This window comes from Zalophus californianus, chromosome 2 (assembly GCF_009762305.2).
Source record: "Zalophus californianus isolate mZalCal1 chromosome 2, mZalCal1.pri.v2, whole genome shotgun sequence".
Classification (NCBI taxonomy): Eukaryota; Metazoa; Chordata; class Mammalia; order Carnivora; family Otariidae; genus Zalophus; species Zalophus californianus.
The window spans coordinates 90,073,471-90,092,851 of NC_045596.1; the positions used below are offsets into that span (position 1 = coordinate 90,073,471).

Sequence of the window (19,381 nt, forward strand, 5' to 3'; positions counted from 1 at the left end):
AATTGAAAACCTTAATCTCACTGTACATCTCCATCAGAGCTTTGGGTGACCAGGTTCATTGTCAGTGAGCAGTCATATTTTGAAAAGAATCTTTTTTTTTTCCTTTGAGCAGTACGTCTCAAAAGTGGGCTTAAAATATTCAGTAAACCATGATGTAAACAGATGTGCTGTCATCCAGGCTTTGTTTTTCCATTTACAGAGCAGAGGAAGAATAGATTTAGCATAATTCTGAAGGGCCCTAGGATTTTCCGAATGGTAAGTGAGCATTGGTCTCAAAAATCACCAGCTGCGTTAGCCCCTGACAAGAGAGTTAGCCTATTCTTTGAGGATTTGAAGTCAGGTACTGACTTCTCCTGTCTAGCTATGGAAGTCCTAACTGGCATCTTCTTCTTCCGTCTTCTTCCAAACTGATGGCAGTTTCATCTACACTGAAAATCTGTTGTGTAGCCACCTTCATTAATTATCTTAGCTAGATCTTCCGGAGAACTGTCAGCTTCTCCATCAGCACCTGCTGCTTCATCTTGCACTTTTACGTACGGAGATGACCTCTTTCCTTAAACCTCAGGAACAAACCAAACCTCTGCCTTCTCTTCGGCAGCTTCCTCATTTCTCTCAGCCTTCATAGAATTGAAGAGAGTTAAGGTCTTGCTCTGGATTCAGCTTTAACTGGCTTAAGGGAATGGTGTGGTTTATTCTTCTATCCAAATCACTCAAACTCTGCCTATCAGGAATAAGGCCGTTTCACTTTGTTATCACTCCCGTATTTACTGGAGTACTAGTTTTGTTACTTTCCTTCAAGAACTTTTTGCATTCACAACTTGGCTCTGTGGCACAAGAGGCATAGTTTTCGGCCCATCTTGGCTTTTAACATGCCTTCCTCACCAGGCTTCGTTACTTCTACCCTTCAGTTAAGTGAGCAACCTGTGACTCTTGCCTTCACTTGAACACTTAGGCCAGTGAATAATCCTACAGTGGCCTCTAATTTCAGAGTTGTGTCTCAGGAAATAGGGAGGCCGAGGAGGGGAGAGAATGCCTAGTCAGTGGAGCAATGAGAACACACACATTTATTAAGTTTGCTGTCATGTATAGGTGTTATTCACGGCACCCTAAAACCATTACAATTGTAACCTCAAAGATCCCAGATCACCATAACAAATATAATAATGACAAAGTTTGACCTATGAGAATTGCCAAAATATGAGAGACACAAAAGGAGGAAATACTGTTAGGAAAATGGTGCCAATAGACTTGCTCAGTGTAGAGTTGCCACAGACCTTCAGTTTGTTAAAAACAAAACAAAAACTGCAAAGCACGAAGTATATACCACATCTTCTTTATCCATTCATCTATTGATGGATACTTAGGTTGCTTCCGTATGTTAGCAAATTATAAATAATGCTGCAGTGGGGCGCCGGGGTGGCTCAGTCGTTAAGTGTCTGCCTTCAGCTCAGGTCATGATCCCGGGGGTCCTGGGATCAAGCCCTGCATCGGGCTCCCTGCTCCACGGGAGGCCTGCTTCTCCCTCTCCCACTCCCCCTGCTTCTGTTCCCTCTCTCGCTGCGGCTCTGTCAAATAAATAAATAAAATCTTTAAAAAAAAAATTCTGCAGTGATCATAGGGATGCATTTTTTTTTTTTAAAGATTTTATTTATTTGACAGAGATGCAGCGAGAGAGAACACAAGCAGGGGGAGTGGGAGAGGGAGAAGCAGGCTTCCTGTGGAGCAGGGAGCCCGATGCAGGGCTCGATCCCAGGACCCTGGGATCATGACCTGAGCCGAAGGCAGATGCTTAACAACTTAACGACTGAGCCACCCAGGCGCCCCGGGGTGCACATATTTTTTTAAATTAGTGGTTTTGTGTTGATAACCCCAATAGTGGAATTCCTGGATCATACGGTATTTTCCATTTTTTGAGGGACCTCCATGCTATTTTTCATAGTGACTGCACCAGTTTGCATTCCCCCAAGCAGTGCAGGAGGGTTGCCTTTCCTCCACATCCTGACCAACGGTTGGAATTTGTTTTTTTTGATACTAGGCATGCTGACTGGTGTGAAGGTGATAGCTCATTGTAGTTTTGATTTGCATTTCCCTGACGAGGGATGTTGAGCATCTTTTCATGTGTCTGTTGGCCATCTGTATTTCTCCTTTGGAACAATGTCTATTCAGGTCCTCTGTCCATTTTTTATTTAGATTGGGTTGTTTGGTGTTGAGTTGAATGAGTTCTTTATATAATTTCAGTATTTTTTATCAGATAACCTGATTTGTAGATATCTTTTCCCTTTCAGTAGGTTGCCTTTTTGTTTTGTTGGTTTCCTTTGTTGTGTAAAAGCTTTTAGTTTGATATAGTCCGTTTTTGCTTTTGTTGCCCTTGCCCGAGGGCGGGTACTCAGACCAGTGATGAGAGCTAACTACCCTATATTTTCTTCTAGTTTTATGGTTTCAGTTTTCACATTCAAGTCTTCAGTCCACTTTGATTTTATTTTTAAAAGATTTTATTTATTTATTTGCGAGAGAGAGCACAAGCAGGGGGAGCGGCAGGCAGAGGGAGAGGGAGAAGCAGGTTCCCCACTAAGCAGGGAGCCCGATGCGGGGCTTGATCGCAGGACCCTGGAATCATGACCTGAGCCAAAGGCAGGCACTTCACCGACTGGGCCACCCAGGCACCCTTGATTTTATTTTTACATATGGTGTAAGAAGTGGTCTAGTTTTCCCAGCACCATTTATTGAAGAGACTTTCTTTTAAGATTTTATTTATTTATTTATTTATTTGGGAAAGAGAGAGGGAGACTGAGAGGGAGGGAGAGAGAATCTGAAGCAGACTCCACTCTAAGCACAGAGCCCGACTGGGGCTCGATCCCCTGACCCTGAGGTTATGAGCTGACCTGAAACCAAGAATCAGACACTTAACCGACTGAGCCACCCAGGTGCCCCTTTAAGAGACTGTCTTCTCCCCCTTTGTTCTTGCCATCTTTGTCAAAGATTATTTGATTGTGGGTTCCCTATTTTGTTTCATTAATCTGTTTTTGTGCCAGTAGCGTATTGTTGATTATTATTGCTTTGTATTATAGTTTGGAATCAGGGAGTGTGATACATCCAGCTTTGTTCTTCTCAAGATGGTTTTGGCTATTTGGAGTCTTGTGTGGTTCCATACAAATTTTAGGATTCCTCTAGTTCTGTGAAAAATGCCATTGGTATTTACATAGGGATGATACTGAATCTGTTGATCGTTTAGGAAGTATGGACATCTTAATAATACTAATTCCTCTAATCCATGATCATGGTATATCTTTCCAAAAAGCCCTTTTTTTTTTTTTTTTTTTAATGTGAGAGTTGAAGTCCTGTATAAAAAGTGATAATCCAGGGCCACCTGGGTGGCTCAGTCAGTTAGCGTCTGCCTTTGGCTCAGGCCATGGCCTCAGGGTCCTGGGATGGAGCCCTGCATCCGGCTCTCTGCTCAGCAGGGAGTCGGCTTCTCTCTCATGTGGCCCCTCCATCCCCACTCATGATTTCTCTCTAATAAAATCTTTTTTTAAAAAGTGGAAATCCATATGTAGATCAACTTGTATGACCAAGTAAAACAAATCTACTCTGAATTATACAAATGAATGTGAATTAGAAAAATTAAAATGAATTTCAAATATTTTATTAAGGGAAAACAACTAATTCTTGGGTTTCAAAAACCTTTAAAAACATTATAAAACTTTTATAAAAAACCCTAACAAAATACAAGTTAAATCAGCAAGGTATTTTGAGTAACTTTGTGATTTACTGTAAAAATCAAGTATTACAAATGCTTATGGATTTTTATAGTAATTCCCTGAGGATTTCATTTCACATATATTAAACCCTTTCACCATGTCTAATACCAATATGAACTATTTTTTAAAGTTCTCGTTAAACCTTTTAAGACATTTTAAATTGCTGTATCATAAATTTCAACCTAGTGATATTTACTGATATAAAAAGATAGAAAATCTGTTTTGAATATAGATACATAAAACAAAATAGTTCCTATCATTTAGATTTTGGGAAAAAATGCAGCTTTTTAGTTAGCATTGAGGCAAAGCAGGGAACCTGCTTCTTTCCAATTGCATTTGGGTCTTTGCAGAAGTTCACTCGGCGCTGAGAAACTTTCCTGTTCACCAGGGTGAGGAGTTCTGTGAACTCTAAGGAGGAGCCGAATTTTCCCAGCATCTCACACAAATCTTGAATGTACCATGAGCCATTCACAGTTTCCCGATGAGAATAATAACCTAAAAAGGAAGGAAAAGGGCAGGGTTTTTTGGCTTTCAGTTACTTTGAGTTTATAATGCACCATTACAGAAATATAAGTGCTCAAAAATTCTTGAATTCTTAAGATGTGCCCCTGACGGTTCAGAAGTTTTCTCGGTTGACTAGTCTCCTATGGGAAAAGGGATTCATTTATATAGTTTTATAAAAATGGGGTTAATTCTATGTAGTTTCCTCCATTTCCTAAAAATGCCCAAGACCACAGGAACCAGGCAGTGATTCTGACACAAGATTGGAAAGAAAAACATAGTTTGCTGCACGAGCAAGGAACATGGTAGTCGAAGTATTTTCAACAAAGCTTTCCAGGAATGTTATCATGACACTGTCACAATCAACTGGTAACAGGCAGCTCATATTCAGTATAACTTGTAACCTAACACGGTTCTCAGGAATGATTTTTCTCTAAGTCACTCTACACTTCAGAGATCACCCTGTGCCATGTGATCAGAGAACTCTTAAGACTGAACTTCAGGATCAAATCGCGGTATCTGACAGAAACACCAGTCTTAATCTCAGGTGAAACGTACAGTCAAGTCAGGGAAGCCAGTTCTGTTTGTATTAAACACCCACCCACCTTCTGCAACAGAGTAACACATGAGGAAGTCGGCTCCGGCAGGCAGTGTGTGCACCGAGGCCGCATCCACCTCGGTGATGTTGGCCTCCGGCTGGTCCGTCCGATGATCCACTACGTCCAAAGGAATGACGGGCACGTCGTGCTGGTCTCCCCGACACGCCTAGGAGATGAGGAGGAAACCCACTTTCCTGTCTTACCTACTCTCCTCTTCCCAGTGCTTCGTGTTTACTGTGAATGTGTCATTTCGCAGCAACCCAAGCCACTTTATAGGTACTTCGGAAACCATGTCCAGTTTCGGAGCAAATGAAGCTGACCGCTTTTGCCTACCTTTAATTAATGTTTTCAAAAAAAAAACCTGGCATCCTCAACTGTACACCAAATTGTGTTGATTGAAACGTATGCTATGGAGGAGAAAGCCTCTGTGGTTTTATTTATTTATTTATTTTTTATTTTTTATTTTTTTTTTTAAAGATTTTATTTATTTATTTATTTGAGAGAGAGAGAGAACGAGAGATAGAAAGCACGAGAGGGAAGAGGGTCAGAGGGAGAAGCAGACTCCCTGCTGAGCAGGAAGCCCGATGTGGGACTCGATCCCGGGACCCCAGGATCATGACCTGAGCCGAAGGCAGTCGCTTAACCAACTGAGCCACCCAGGCGCCCAAGCCTCTGTGGTTTTAAAGTTTCTTCTGGATTAATAACCACGCCATAGCACCAAGATGCACCTCTTATTTAAAAGCTATGGTCTTTGCCTAGTGTTACTAGTGAACCAGGGAATCCATGCCCCAAGTGGGTCGTGCTTGCCCAGCTGCTGCCAAAAACTGTCAAAAGGACACCACCTAACCCATGGAGACATCTTTCACTGTGGCCTTTCTTTTTGCTCGTGCTTTAGAGGGAAGTCTCAAAATTCTTACCCGCTAATCCGGACTCACACAAGGGCTGACATAATTTCTACTCTTAAATGACTATTACGGGCTGATTTTTGTCACCCTCTCCCATTTATATGTAGGAGTCCTAACCCTCAGTATCTCAAATGTGACTGTACTTGGAGATAATGGCCTTTAAGAAGGTAACTGAGGTAAAAGGAGGTCTATTGTGATTTTAATCTACTATCACTGGTGTCTTAGATGAGGACACAGACATGCACAGAGGAAAGACCGTGTGAAGGCACAGGGACAAGACAGCCACGTCCAAGCCAAGGAGACCTGATACCTTGATATCAGACTTCTCACCTCCAGCACTGTAAGAAAACGAGTTTCTGTTGTTTAAGCCACCCAGGCTGTGTACTTTGTTCTGGCGGACCTAGTGCACTTAATACGATGACCTAATAAGATTTGGTGGTGGTATTTTAAATGCAACCCTCATTCTGAAATGCTTAAAGAGTTATAAGCTATCTACTTATTTATTGTGCAAAAGGTGGTTCTATTAAAGCACGGAGACAGGGGCGCCTGGGTGGCTCAGTCCGTTAAACGACTGCCTTCGGCTCAGGTCATGATCCTGGAGTCCCGGGATCGAGTCCCGCATCAGGCTCCCTCCTCGGCGGGGGGCCTGCTTCTCCCTCTAACCCTCCCCGCTCTCATGTACTCTCTCATTCTCACTCTCTTAAAATAAATAAATAATCTTAAAAATAAATAAATAAAGCACGGAGACAGGATCAGGGCAGAAAGTGCTGCCAAGACTTACAAGCTTTGAAAGAAAAAAGTCGTGAGTGATTTCAGTTAAAGATCCCTAATATTCCATTTTTACAGGGAGATTTTAATCTTATATTAGGCTTCTTTTCAGAGCTTACTTTCCACTGTCTTCCTTTGTCTCCTGTAAAACACCTAGAATCTGATGCTCTCACCTGCCAACTCAGTTGCAGTCAGCTGAGAGCTAGCCTCTACGGAGGGCTTGCGTGTGCTAGGCACTGTTCCAAGTGTGTTCATTTGTTAGGTCGTTCATCCTCACAGCCACCCCATGAGGCAGTGCTCTTTTATCCCCTTTCACAGATGAAGACTTGGAGGCACAGAGAAATAACTGGGCAAAACATTTTCCTCCTTTGTGACTATCCCTGCGTAGTAGCTCGCTAGTTATTTCTGTTGTCTCTGACAGGGCTGGCTGCTCTTTTCATGAAGCAGTCATGTCATTATTTTCCCTGATTTTTCCCCTATTTGCTGGACCGCCCTCCTCAGTATCTTTCCTCTGTGCACGCTGTCCCTCAGTTCTGCTTTGCCCTCGTCTTTCAAGCCATACTTGATACTTGTAAATTCATCTACTCCCGTGGCTGCCATTACCATTCATCTCCTCATCATTCTCAAATGTATTTCTCCAACCCAGGCTGCCTAAGTTCTAGACCTGTAACTCCACCGTATGTGATGGATACTCCAAGGCAGTTGTCCCAGCAAGAAACGATGGATCATCCTTAACTTCGTAGAGACCCCCTGCTCCCTCCTCTCAAGGCTTTATGGCAGGTGGAATGTGGCCATGCCCCCATGCTGTTCATGGAAATACAGAACTGCTGCACTAGAACATTGTTCTGATTCCTTACTGATGTGCCAAATGTGCTCTTTCAGGGCCAAACATATTTTTACCCCTACTACCAGTTTGGCTGAGGGGAAAAGGTACCCACTGGCCTCCCTGCACGGTCTCTTCCGACAGAGACCCTTCCTCTGGTAGCTGCACCTGATGCTGGGCCCAGCCGGAGTGTGGCACACTGGGTATTTTAAGTCCTTTCAAATGTCAATCTATTAGTAAACTGATAACCTTTATTATTTATTCCTTGTTAAGAAGGAATTACTACTAATAGGAATTACTATTAATTGCAACTCTGACTGGCTGGGAAGCCAAAAGGCCTTTCCAATTATTGGAGAGTTACTTTCAAAATTGGCTTTAGTTCTTTATAATCACGTGTGCAAAACCATGGACTTTACAATTAAGATTGTAATATAATCAGTCTTACCTGAATGATAAATATCTTGGGTTTTCCAACTAGGCTCTGACATTTGTCTCCTTTGAACAAGCCAGTCAGTGTCTGAATTTCAATTTTGGCATCATATGCGTAAATGTGATTGCCTTCGCCATGACTCAGGAAAACACATAAAAAGCAATCGGCATCTGTGTGGCTAGTGGTTGACGCTATAAAGGCCACCAAAAGTTCACAGAGAAATGAAGATAAGATGTTTATTATGTACATATAAAAATTCAGTTTATTAATATGAGAATAAAGTTACAATGATGGAGGAGGAAAATTTATTACAATAAATGTAAAATGTAATGAAACAACCTAGTCTTTAATCAAACAGAATAATTTATACCATACTGTATCTGATTTTTAAAAACCTATTAAAAGTTCAAAGAGTTGGAACAAATTTCATTAGCTTTCCTACAGTGACATGGGAAACATAATGGGATGATTGTGGCAATAAAAGTGTCATTGAGCAGAGAGCTTCTGAGGGCCATCTGGAAAGCCCCCGCAACTACTCTGGGGGGGCTGCTGCTGAGGGGCTCCTGGGGGCTGCTGCACCTCCAGTGAGCATGCCGGCTTCGCTCTACAGCTGCAGCACTGACCGCAAGCAAAGCAGAAAACCTGCTAAGCAGCCAGTTAAAATGATTTACAGGTTAAAGAAGTCTGGTACGGAGGTTCCTCAAAAAATTAAAAATAGAGCTACCATGTATGATCCAGCAATTCCACTTCTGGTATTTACTGACGAAAACGGAAACGCTAATTTGGAGACACCTGCATCCCCCATGTTCACTGAAGCACAATGGCCACGATGTGCAAAGAACCTGTGTCCATCAGTGAATGAAGGAAGGAAGAAAATGGGATATAAAACACACACACACTAGATTATTATTCAGCCATAAAAAAGGAAATCTTGGCCTTTGCAACAACATGGATGGATTTTAAGGGCATCCAAGAAAGACAAACACCATATGATCTCACTTATATGTGGAATCTAAAAAAACCAAACCTGCAGATAGAGAACAGATTGGTGGTTGCTGGTAGGTAAGGTAAAGTGGATCAAAAGGTACAGACTTACAATTATAAAATAAGTCCTGGGGATATTAATATACAGCATAGCACCTATAATAATACTATATTATATATTTGAAAGTGGCTAAATTTTTAAAATGCTCATCACAATTTTTTTTTTGTAATTTTGTAAGGTGACAGACGGTGAGGACACTGGTGAACATTTTACAATGTATACAAATACTGAATCATTGTTGTACCTGAAACTGATATTTTTCAGTTACCCCTCAAATTTTAAAAAGCTCTGCAGTTTAAATACATAAATATAATAGTCCATTGCAAATGACTTGAAAACCGATGGCACGCAGTAATTATGATAAACGTAAGTTAGATTACCTACTGCACAGTGATGTAGAAACTCAGAGACAATATTTGTAAATCCACAATTAATATTTTTTAATATTTTGAAACCAGTAAAAAATTATTCCAAGATAAAAATCTTAACATATAAAAACAGCTTCTACTGATCTTTGTATATAATTTATGACCACGAATTAAATATTTCATAGAATTAAAACATGACTGCCCAGCATTTGTAGTATTTGCATTTTAGACTTTTAATTCCCAAATGAGAAGGTCATTTCATTCATTTCTAGAATAACAGATTGTAATGAGTGGTATATGCTAAATAAAAACTGGAGGCATAATACTTTGCAAGAGTCTCTGAATCTGGTGGGTAACATCCAAGCAGAGAGGCACAACCAAACCTGTAACCCACGCTAAATTAGTTGCTAAGACTTTTTTACAACACAGTTAATTATTTGGATGCTTTTATAGATAGGATGCTCAATCCCCTCAGAAGATAAACAGGAAACTACTTACCCTCATGAATTTTGAGCAGTAGTTCTTCTGCTTTAAGATCATTAAAGCATTTCACTTCAAATCCTAGTTCTGAAAACCTGGTGATAAACTGGATATTAGCTTAGGAGCTACTCAAAGTTGTCACATACCCATATTTACTAGGAGTACGTCTATACAGGTTTTTATGACCTATAAATTGACCTTTAGGGGGAAAGAAAAAATGAAAAATGACAATGATGGTTTTCCTTGATCACCCACAGTGGGAAAGGTTTTGCTCATAACTGATTCAAGTTAGAACGTTGCCATCTGCTATGCAAATACACATGTAATGATGCAGAGCCTGTTAATATTTAACGGAAGAGGGTTAGGAAGAAAATTCAGGCAAGTTCTCAAGGGACTCTGTGCCCAAGTGAGGCATAGCCTCAGATACTCTTGCTCTGTTATTTCCTCAGCAGGGACAAGTTTTGAGAAGTATCACTTAAATATCCTGTTCTCCTGACATGTAGATAAAACTAGTACCTGCGTCTAAGATTGTCTCTGTCTGCGCTGGTGCCCCGCCTTTCTGGCAACGTCAAATGCCAGAAGAACCTCTCGTGATTGAAGATTAAAGCAATCCCTCTCCTCTTGTGGTCCATTTTGTACTTTTCTGCCGGATCAAATATTTCACTGTTAATGAAAAGTTTTAAACAACAATCACTTTAAGTCCTATTGAACAATGAGCTCCTCCAAGCCCAAGATCATTGTGGAAGGTAGACAAAGGTCTGCTGTTTGCGCCTCATCTACCAGGCTGACACGCTTCTGCTGTGTGCTGGGAAAGCCTCACGGCCGTAGTGCTAAAGAAAACCCCAAAATATTTCTGTACTGACTGGTAAACGGCAGCCATCCTGAGCACCCCGACCCCCAGTCCTTCCAGGGGCGTCTTTTCTCCAGGATCCAGGAACCAGGGACAACAGCCTGCCCAGGCCCCAGCTCTGGCTCCAGGGCCTGCACCACACCAGTTACTAGATATTCTGAACAGCACTGTTAGGTCCGGAAACGACCAAGGGCAGCAACCAGTGTGCAGGTCGACGAGCCCCCTGTCCCAATGCTAACACGTGCGCTTCTCAGCTCTACTCGCTCCCTGGTGCCCTTCTTGCTTCTTGTAGACTGATCATGATCGGCAAAGGAAGAGGCCTTCATTAGGAAAGTGCACATTTTTACCTTTTATGGAAGGCGTCCGTTTCTGTCATGTTTTGTTCCTCACCTATTTTTAAAAAAAGTTGAATTTTGTTAATTTACTTTTTGACTTGCAGTAAAACACAGCAGGCCTCCCGCACTCTAAGCCCTTCAAGTTTTGCTTGGTTTAAAACTCAGAGTATATGGGGGCGCCTGGGTGGCTCAGTGGTTGAGCGTCTGCCTTCGGCTCAGGTCATGGTCCCGGGGTCCTGGGATCGAGCCCCGCATCGGGCTCCCTGCTCAGCGGGAAGCCTGCTTCTCCCTCTCCCACTCCCCCTGCTTGTGTTCCTTCTCTCGCTGCGTCTCTCTCTGTCAAATAAATAAAATCTTAAAAAAAAAAAAGTATATGAGAACGAGAAAAAGGAAGGGAAACTGCTTAAAAATAAGTGAACTATAAATTAACAGCTCAATTCTTTCTCACCCTGAAGTCTTATTTGAAAAAATAGGAAAAAGCATTATCAAGAGAAATGGAGAAAATATTATGCAAATGCATTCATTGCAAAATATACCTACAGTAACACAGTTCTGTGATTATGGACCAACACAAATGCAATATGGAACTGTTCTGCAGAAACTGTTTTTACAGATATTCCTTGTAACTGAGAAGGAATTAAAAACACAGGAAAACTGACACACAGTGTGTGGATAATACTGGATTACCCTATGACCTGGAAGAAGTTGAAGTTTGGAGCAGGGAAGGGCCAAGGGCAAAGGCTTAAATTTTAGATCTCCCAAATGACACATCTGCACTTACAACCCATCCCATGATGGGGACCCTCTGTTCCCAACCCATGATCAGACTTCCCCACCCTCTGGGCCACCCTTCACTGGACCCTTCTGCACCTGTGCTGTCCTATATACTAGCCACGGCCGCGGGTGGCTGCTGAGCACCTGAAATGGGGCTTGTGCGGCTAAGGAACTCCATTTTTAATTCAATTCAATAACCACACGTGGACAGTGGCTTCTGTACTGGACAGCACAGTCCAGCATCTTCTACAATAAAGGCCCAGACACCTATGACTCTGTTTTTAACCTCATAAACGTAACAGCCCAGAGGGGAGGGAAGGGAAGGGATAGTTATTAACATTATTAACAGCATAGCAAGAAGCTCCTCTCCCTTGAAGTCACCGAAGGAAGCACGACAGACCCTCCCACCCATCACCTTGTAACCAGGAGGGTCCCTTCTCTCCCCGACACCCGACTCTTCTAGCCTCACACCCCCTCACCGACAGCAATCTGCCCTGGGAGGGAGAGGATGGAATTCAACTCCGTGCCCTTCACCGTCACTTTCGGCCTATTCCTCCTGGAATCCACACAGCATCCACATCGAGCCAGGACTCCACAAAGGCCCTCTGCTGTCCAGGAGACCCCAACTCAGTTTTTCTCATCGATTTCTGCATCAGTTCCTGGCCTGGGTGATAAAATGTCCATTCCTGGATCCCAACCCAGATTTACAGAATCAGAATCCCCGGCGAGGGGAAATCTGCATTTTTCACAAGGTGATTTTTATACCAAACCTGTGGAGTCAAGAGCAGCCTCCCTAAAGCATCCTCCCTCTCCCAGGTTTCCTTCCTGCCCCACGCACTGCTCTCCCTGTATACCCCCTAAAGCCAGCCGCTCTCTGGAGGACCCCTCCGCCCCCACACCCGGCTCTATGGGTGATCCGCGGTCACCCACACGCCGCTCTACCAAGGTTACCTCGTACCTCATGCGCTGTTTTACTGAAAGGCTTACCATTCACACATCGATCGACCCGGGACACCTGCTACTCTACGAGGAGTATGTTCTACTCTTCCTACTCCATGACCTACTCTACCCAGAATACTGCCCACTCCAGGCCCTGCTCTGTGAAGGACACTTCCTTCTCTATGCACTTTCCTACCGGGGATACTTCTATTCCACAAGCTGCCCACCTGAGGCTACACCCTACTTTTCCTACTCCACAAACTGCTTTACACAGAAACTTCTACACCACAGCTGCTCTGCAGGGGATGGCACACTCTTCGTGCTCCCCGGGACCCCGTCTCCACATTCTGCTCTACCTGGGATACTTCTTCTCCACACTGTGTGCGACGGGAAACGCTTCCTGCCAAGACTGTGCTCTACCCAAGGGCAGTTTCCTTCGCGCTCGCCTCTCTGCGGGGCGATGGGACACTTCCCACCAGCCATTGCCGCACCCGCCGCCCCGCACACTTCCTCCCTGCGGGCGCCCTTCCTTCCTGCACACACGCCAGGGCTCCCCCGGGAGACTGCCTACTTCACTCCCTGCTCTGCCAAATGCACTTCCTAGTCTACGTGCCGCTGCGGGCGTACTTCCCACTCCACAAGCCCCTGTCGGGGTACCCTGTGCTCCGTACACTGCTCTACTGGGGAGTACTTCCTACTCAGACTCCCTCTACTCGGGGATACTGCCCTCTGAACTCCCTGCTTTACTGGGATACTTTTTGCTCCACACATCATTCTACTTGGAATAGCCCGTACTCCACACACTGCTCTCCCAGAGATCCTACTCCCCACGTTGCTCTACAGGGAATCTGCCTTGTAAGACAGTGCACTACTTGGGATACTTCCCTGGCACACACCTACTAGGACACTTTCTACCAGACATTGCTTCACCCGGGATACTTCCTCACTGCATACACCATTCTTCTGGGGAGACCTCCTCCTTCACACAGTTCTACCCAGGAAACTTCCTCTCCCTCCCCACACTGCTCTATCCTGAATACTTCCTACCGCACACCCCAAATACTGGGATTACTTTCTACTCCCCACACTGCTCTACTAAGGCAGAGGAATTTTCTCTCCTTCCATTTTCAAAAGTGGTCCAGGATCCACCTCCTTTTAATAACCTCACCTCTTTATCTTTAAACCAGTTATAATGATAAAGAAATAGAACATCTCAAACTAAACACATTCAATCCCCGTGTGAAGGACAGTCCCCTCATTCATTCCCCCAAAACCTGCCCAATTAAGAAAGCACTGATCTCTAACATGGCGCACAAAGGAGCAGACCCAGGAGCTCACCTCTTCTGGCTTTTGCTCCACATCGGTTAGTGAGCTGAAGACATCAAGTGTAGCGGATGGAAGCTGTGCCAAATGGCCGGTCACCAAACTAACTCAAGTCATCAAGGGTGAAAGCATTGGGAGATGGACACTTGATCAGGGGGGTCTTTAAAATTCATTTTTTATATACATGAGAAATGTCCTTGAGTTTCTCTCAGGCTCATATGGGACACAGATATGTAAATAAATAACATCCATGCAAAAGAAAAATACTCATTTTTTATAGTCTAAGGAAGGAATTGCACCCTTCCTCCTGGCCAGGTGTAATTTCAGCTGTGCATCTGGATGGTCTCAAACCCTGCCCTCAGCTTAGACGTGACCTCTGGATATAGGAAAGATAGCTAGTTTCAGGTAGCTCCAGATAACCTAAAATAACATTCAAAGTTAACAGATATGGCAATCTCTGAGGGATTTTTAAAGAGTGTTTTGTTGTTACTGTTAACACCATGGATGCGGAAAGAAACTGGGCTCTGAGAACTTTAGTTCGGACCCTTGCCATCTCAAAGCCCACTCTGATATTAGCGTGCACCCTGCCTCCCGCAGGAGCTAGTCAATGGCCAGGTTCTATTCTAGCAGTCTGTTCAATCAGAACAGAAAGCGATGGACACAGCTGTTAGAACCTAAGTTCCAAAACTGTACTGGAGTTGATATATTTGACCCAGGTTCCATCTACATAATACACCGTGACTCCGCTGTGGTCACTCTATAGACTGTATGTCCCCAGCAGACAAACTTTCAGGAAGGGCACACTTAACACGTATCATCATTACATGGCAGAAATCCAAATGAACTGCCTACAAGGGTAAAGGGTTCTGTCTTCATGGGAAAAGTAAATTTCAAGGGAGATACCTTGTAAATAACAGATTTGTAAATTCCTATGCATCTGCAATCTATTTCTCAAAAATGGTTCTGTCATTAAACTTGTCTGTTGACCTCTTTTCACTTTTCCTTGCCTCTCTGATTTAGGCAATTTTCCTTTTCACCATGATGCACCTACCATCTCTTTGCTCCTCGAACCAGTTTAATTTTTACAAAACTAATCACTTCTTTTTTCTCCTCTCCTTAATTTGATAATGCCTCCAGATAATCCTGCCAGCGCACATTTGTTGAGGGACTGACACTCCAGACTTTCTCAATCTCAGCTCCACAGCCCATGAGGCAGAGACAGAGTACTCCAGGCTTGTCCAACGGCACTGCAGTGGAGCTGGGATTCAAAGCCAGGTCCGCCTGGAAACTCCAAATCTCTGCACTCTGGTCACCAAGTTAAACCCCTCCTACCAGAGAGGCCAGCTCCCTTCCTAAACTAAGTGTTCATTTCTCCAACCTTCTCCATTAACCACGGTCATCGTCTTCATTCACTGCAGTACCTATGAAAACCCACCTATATTCCCTTATCAAAAATCTGTTTAATAATCCTATATTGAGTAAGCTATGTCGGGCCTAGAACACACTAAAAAGGGGGTGGGGTGGAGAAAAAGGACGCAGGTAGGAGAAGGAAAGCAATGAGATAAAGAGAATAGAGGGGCAAGTGCCCTGACTAGTGGTGGGCATCCTGGAGCCCTGCCCCTGCTGCCCACCCGTCACCACGGAATCCAAAATGGGAGTGGCCACCGGACCCTGCCCAGTCCGTCCAGGGCAAGGCCACTCCCTGAACGGCCAAGGTGACTTCCTACAACTTGCCTCAGGGGCAAGCCTGGTTTCATGGAGCAAGAAACAAAAAGCTCTGAAATAAGGTATTCTGCATCAACCGCTAGTTTCAACCTTTTCTTTCTTTCTTTTCTTTCTTTTTTTTTTTTTTTTACTATGGCCAGGCTCCAAGTTTCTAAAGCTATCAGTGATATAATTAGTAAGTGACAGGGAAGAAAGTTCTAAACGTACGTTTAGACGTTGATTATTTTGTAGAGAAAGATGTGGCTTCAACTCAAATCCACAAACAGTCGTGGATGTGGGAGAGACACTGGGGCTACCCAGCCCGCCAAGGCCTGGTTTTTGTCCCCAAGTAGGGGCATAACCAGGGGCCCCTGTCGGGCGCTCCTGCGGGCTGGTTATGCTTCCATGATGCATGCAACCACTTCTTTTTACTTTTAACTCACGAGTAGAAAACAAAACCAGATCCACCCTCCGAAAGTTCCAAAGGACCAGGTGCGGGGGGGGGGGGGGGGGGGGCGCCAGCCCCGGCCTGGCCAGCCTTCCAAGGTTTAATGGCCCGACTTCTGCAAGGGGATAACCAACCGCCCTGAGGACAAAGGCGGCCGGGGCACGCCCCAGCGCCGGGCGCCGCTACCCGGGGCCGCACCGAGCGGCGGCGAAGCTCTGGGCTGGTTTTCTAGACCAAAAAGCTGACAAGCTGCCCCCACCGGACTTGAGCGCTTCCCTCCAAGACCCGCAACTCTTTGGGGCCGTTCAGCAGAGAGAAAGCCCGCGTCTCGACTCCCGCCCGCGCGCCCCGCGCCGCCCTTGGGAAGCTCTCCGTCGCCGCGCGCCCCCCACCTCGCCCCCTCGGCCTACCTGCAGGGGGAGCCTCGCGGAGCTGCGGCCCGGAGCTCATCGCGTCCCCTCGCGCAGCGCCGACGCCCAGGCGGCCTCCCCTTCCTGCAGCCCGGAGCCCGCAAGCCCCCGCCCCTTCCTCCGCCGCCTCCGCCCCCGCGCCGTCCACGGCCCGCGGCCAGCCGCAGGCCGTCCTGGGAGTGGGTGGGAGCCGCGCCTCGGTTCGGTGCCTCCTGCCCGCCGAGTTCAGGCTCCTGCCCCTCACTCCGGAGCTCGCAGGGCCCAGAGCGCCCGGGGAGGGCCGAGGGACGCGGTCTCGTCCGCCTGGCGCCCGGAGACGAGCCCGGCCCTCGGGTTATGCCGGTTGCCACCCCGAGGAGACACGGCGGGCTGTTTCAGAGCACCTGTGCGGAGCCAAGTGCTCGCCGGCCCCGCCTCCAGGGCTCGCGCTTCCCGACCGCCTCCAAGGTGAAGGGTGTAGTGTTTTCCTGTGTCACGGGCAGTCCTTCCCCAGTGACGGTTACTTTATTGGACCTGTAATGATTTCTCTTAAATTCTCTTTGGGGAATTTGGGGCAAAGTAAAACTGGAGGCAGGCCTAGGATTTAAGTCTGGCTTTCATAGGTAAAGTTAATTCAGGGAAGCAATCATGCAGAAATTCGGATCCCGAGCTTAGGAGTGTACAGGTGAAGATTTGTAGAGCCAGAGCCTGTTGTCCTCACTCATAAAATGCCCGAACAGTGCGCTAATTGGGCGCGGCGGGGAGCTCAAGGCTGCATTTAACCGAGCTCCGCCTTACGGGGTGGTTGGCTATTGTGTAAATTTGCTTCAAGGAACAACTCAAGTTCGGATGAAAAGGTGGCTTCATCTTTTCTAACTTCTCTGGGCCTTGTCATTTAAAAAGTAACCATCTTCAGACTGAGAAAAATGTGTTAAGGCATCATTTCTAATACATTAAAATAAGTATAAGAAATCCGTCTAAATATTACCCTATTGGGGAGAGAAAAATAAAATTTAACGTGATAACTTTTCCCACGTGTGCGCGGTCATTAACAAGAATATGAAATCAGGATTTTCCTCATCCCATGCCATTTACTACTGTTCATTTCGCTGTATGCGTATTTCAGAAATCTATTTTAGTAACTTATTCTGTAGTTAAGATAGGAAATAACATTCTCTGCCTTATATGGTTTTGTAACGATAAAGTGAAATGACTACTTAAAACAGTGCCTGGCTTCTGTTACCACCATCTTTAGCTCATTGAAAGGATTGGCCTTCTTTTGGTTTCCCCATTACCTGGCACAGTTGCTTAGCATGTAGGAGGTGCTCAGTAAATATTTATCCATTGTATGAGATCCAGGATTTCAGCATTTGCACTTTGGACTTTATCCAGTTTGAACGTGTTATCTGACCACCAGAATTTCCTGTCCTTTTGCCTAATTTTCAGGGTCTCCTCTGCTTGAGTCCTGAAAACACTCCCTTTATAGGTGTGGAACAGCTGACCCACTTACCTGAAAGGAGCAGATGAAAGGAATTTGTTACCCCCCCCCAAGTATCTTATCTCAGAAAATTTTATTTTTATAGCATATGTATGTGGTTATATTTTAAAGTAAGATTTTGTCTATCTTAAGACGTAAGTACAAAGCATTTTGAGATACTTATTTCAGAATTATAAATGAGTGATTTTAGCATTTTAAAGCAATAGCTATCCCAACAAAATGGGTAAGTGCCTAGGACTGGAAAACAGGCTGCCTAGATTCTCACCCTGGCTCCATTTTCTTAGCTGTGAAACATTGTGCAAGTAATGCAACTCAATCTCCCCCAGCTTCAATTTCTTCTCTGTAAAATGGGGACCAAGCTTACTGAAATTTGGAGACAGTAACTGTCAAACTTCTAGAATAGTACCTGGCCCACAGTAAGCTTTCAGTACATTATTTTTAGCTACTGAAGACTACCTAGACCAGTTTTCAAACTGTGGTCCCTAAGCCAACAGTATCAACATCATCTAGGAACTTACTAGAAATGCAAACTTCTGGGACCTATAGAATCAGATCTCCTGAATGAGGAGCTAAGGGTGGGGCCCAGTAGGTGTTTTTATGCCAGAATCCAGTGATTCAACTGCACACTCATGTGCACTGACATAGACATTAGAATCCTACCAATCCTACCTTCGCAAAGAAGAAAAAAAAATCTAAAGCAAATCCATCTTATTAAAATAATTGATACCCTAAAGACTGAAAGTTACTTGACAGATGGCTTGAAATGTCCTTTCATAGAACTTACTGAAACTGAAGGTCTTAGCTGTCACCTATCCTAGAAATGAAACATATGGAATAAAAATCAGGGATGATCCTCAAATTTTGGTCATTTTTTTCTCAGTTTACCCCACTAAACCTTCTGGTGTTCCCTATATAAATCACAGAAATGTTAGATTTCTATTATCCTGACTCCTACACTTACAAGTTGAAAGCGAAAAAGGTTTGTAAAGTTGTCAGCAAGGGGACTTGAAAGGATGTTTTGGAAACCTATAAGCCTGAGGCAAAAAACCCTAACATCACTATGGCTTATATGCCAAGAGGATACTACTGATCCAGTTTTAGTTATTTTTATTAGTAACTATTAGTTATTTTTTGTATACTGGTTACACTAACTCATTCTTGCTTTTATGATTTGAGCAGATGGCTGGTTTTGTAAGGTTAAGCTGTGAGGAAAAACAGCAAACTAAAGGGGCTACTTCAATTATTATAACAAGTCATTATACAAGACCCAAATGAATAGTGCAAGTAGTATCTGTGAATTTGAGCAATGCAATGAAATATATGTGGAAGAATCTTACCTAATAGGTTTCATTCTACCCCAAAGTTACTGAAGTCAGTCTACTAAATAGTTGTTCTTACAGAGACTCCATTGTCTTCATTTTGTTAGATGTTATTCTTGTTTTGT

At 44.3% G+C, this 19,381-nt stretch overlaps 1 protein-coding gene across 2 annotated transcripts; it reads right to left on the reverse strand.

Moving 5' to 3' along the window:
* Positions 1-3,627: 3,627 nt before the first annotated feature.
* Positions 3,628-16,834, reverse strand: CASP6 (caspase 6). Of its 2 annotated transcripts, none has more exons than XM_027599944.2 (7): positions 16,461-16,834; positions 10,875-10,917; positions 10,194-10,320; positions 9,696-9,772; positions 7,800-7,975; positions 4,865-5,024; positions 3,628-4,253 (listed from the first exon to the last, which is right to left on the reverse strand). In XM_027599944.2, exons 3-7 carry the CDS (start codon positions 10,307-10,309, stop codon positions 4,015-4,017), a joined length of 768 nt encoding a protein of 255 aa, XP_027455745.1. In that variant the 5' UTR covers positions 10,310-10,320; positions 10,875-10,917; positions 16,461-16,834; the 3' UTR covers positions 3,628-4,014. The 2 variants fall into 2 exon arrangements, with proteins under 2 accessions (XP_027455745.1, XP_027455744.1); XM_027599943.2 differs by having other exon boundaries at positions 10,194-10,340.
* Positions 16,835-19,381: the final 2,547 nt, after the last annotated feature.

Bases quoted from the DNA above. Each gene is read 5' to 3' on its own strand.
- CASP6 (XM_027599943.2), bottom strand. From the start codon at position 16,500: ATGAGCTCCGGGCCGCAGCTCCGCGAGGCTCCCCCTGCAG. The intron at 10,918-16,460 runs GTAGGCCGAGGG...TTTTAAAAATAG, and splicing joins CCGCGAGGCTCCCCCTGCAG to GTGAGGAACAAAACATGACA. The intron at 7,976-9,695 runs GTAAGTAGTTTC...TGGCCTTTATAG, and splicing joins ACTGCTCAAAATTCATGAGG to CGTCAACCACTAGCCACACA.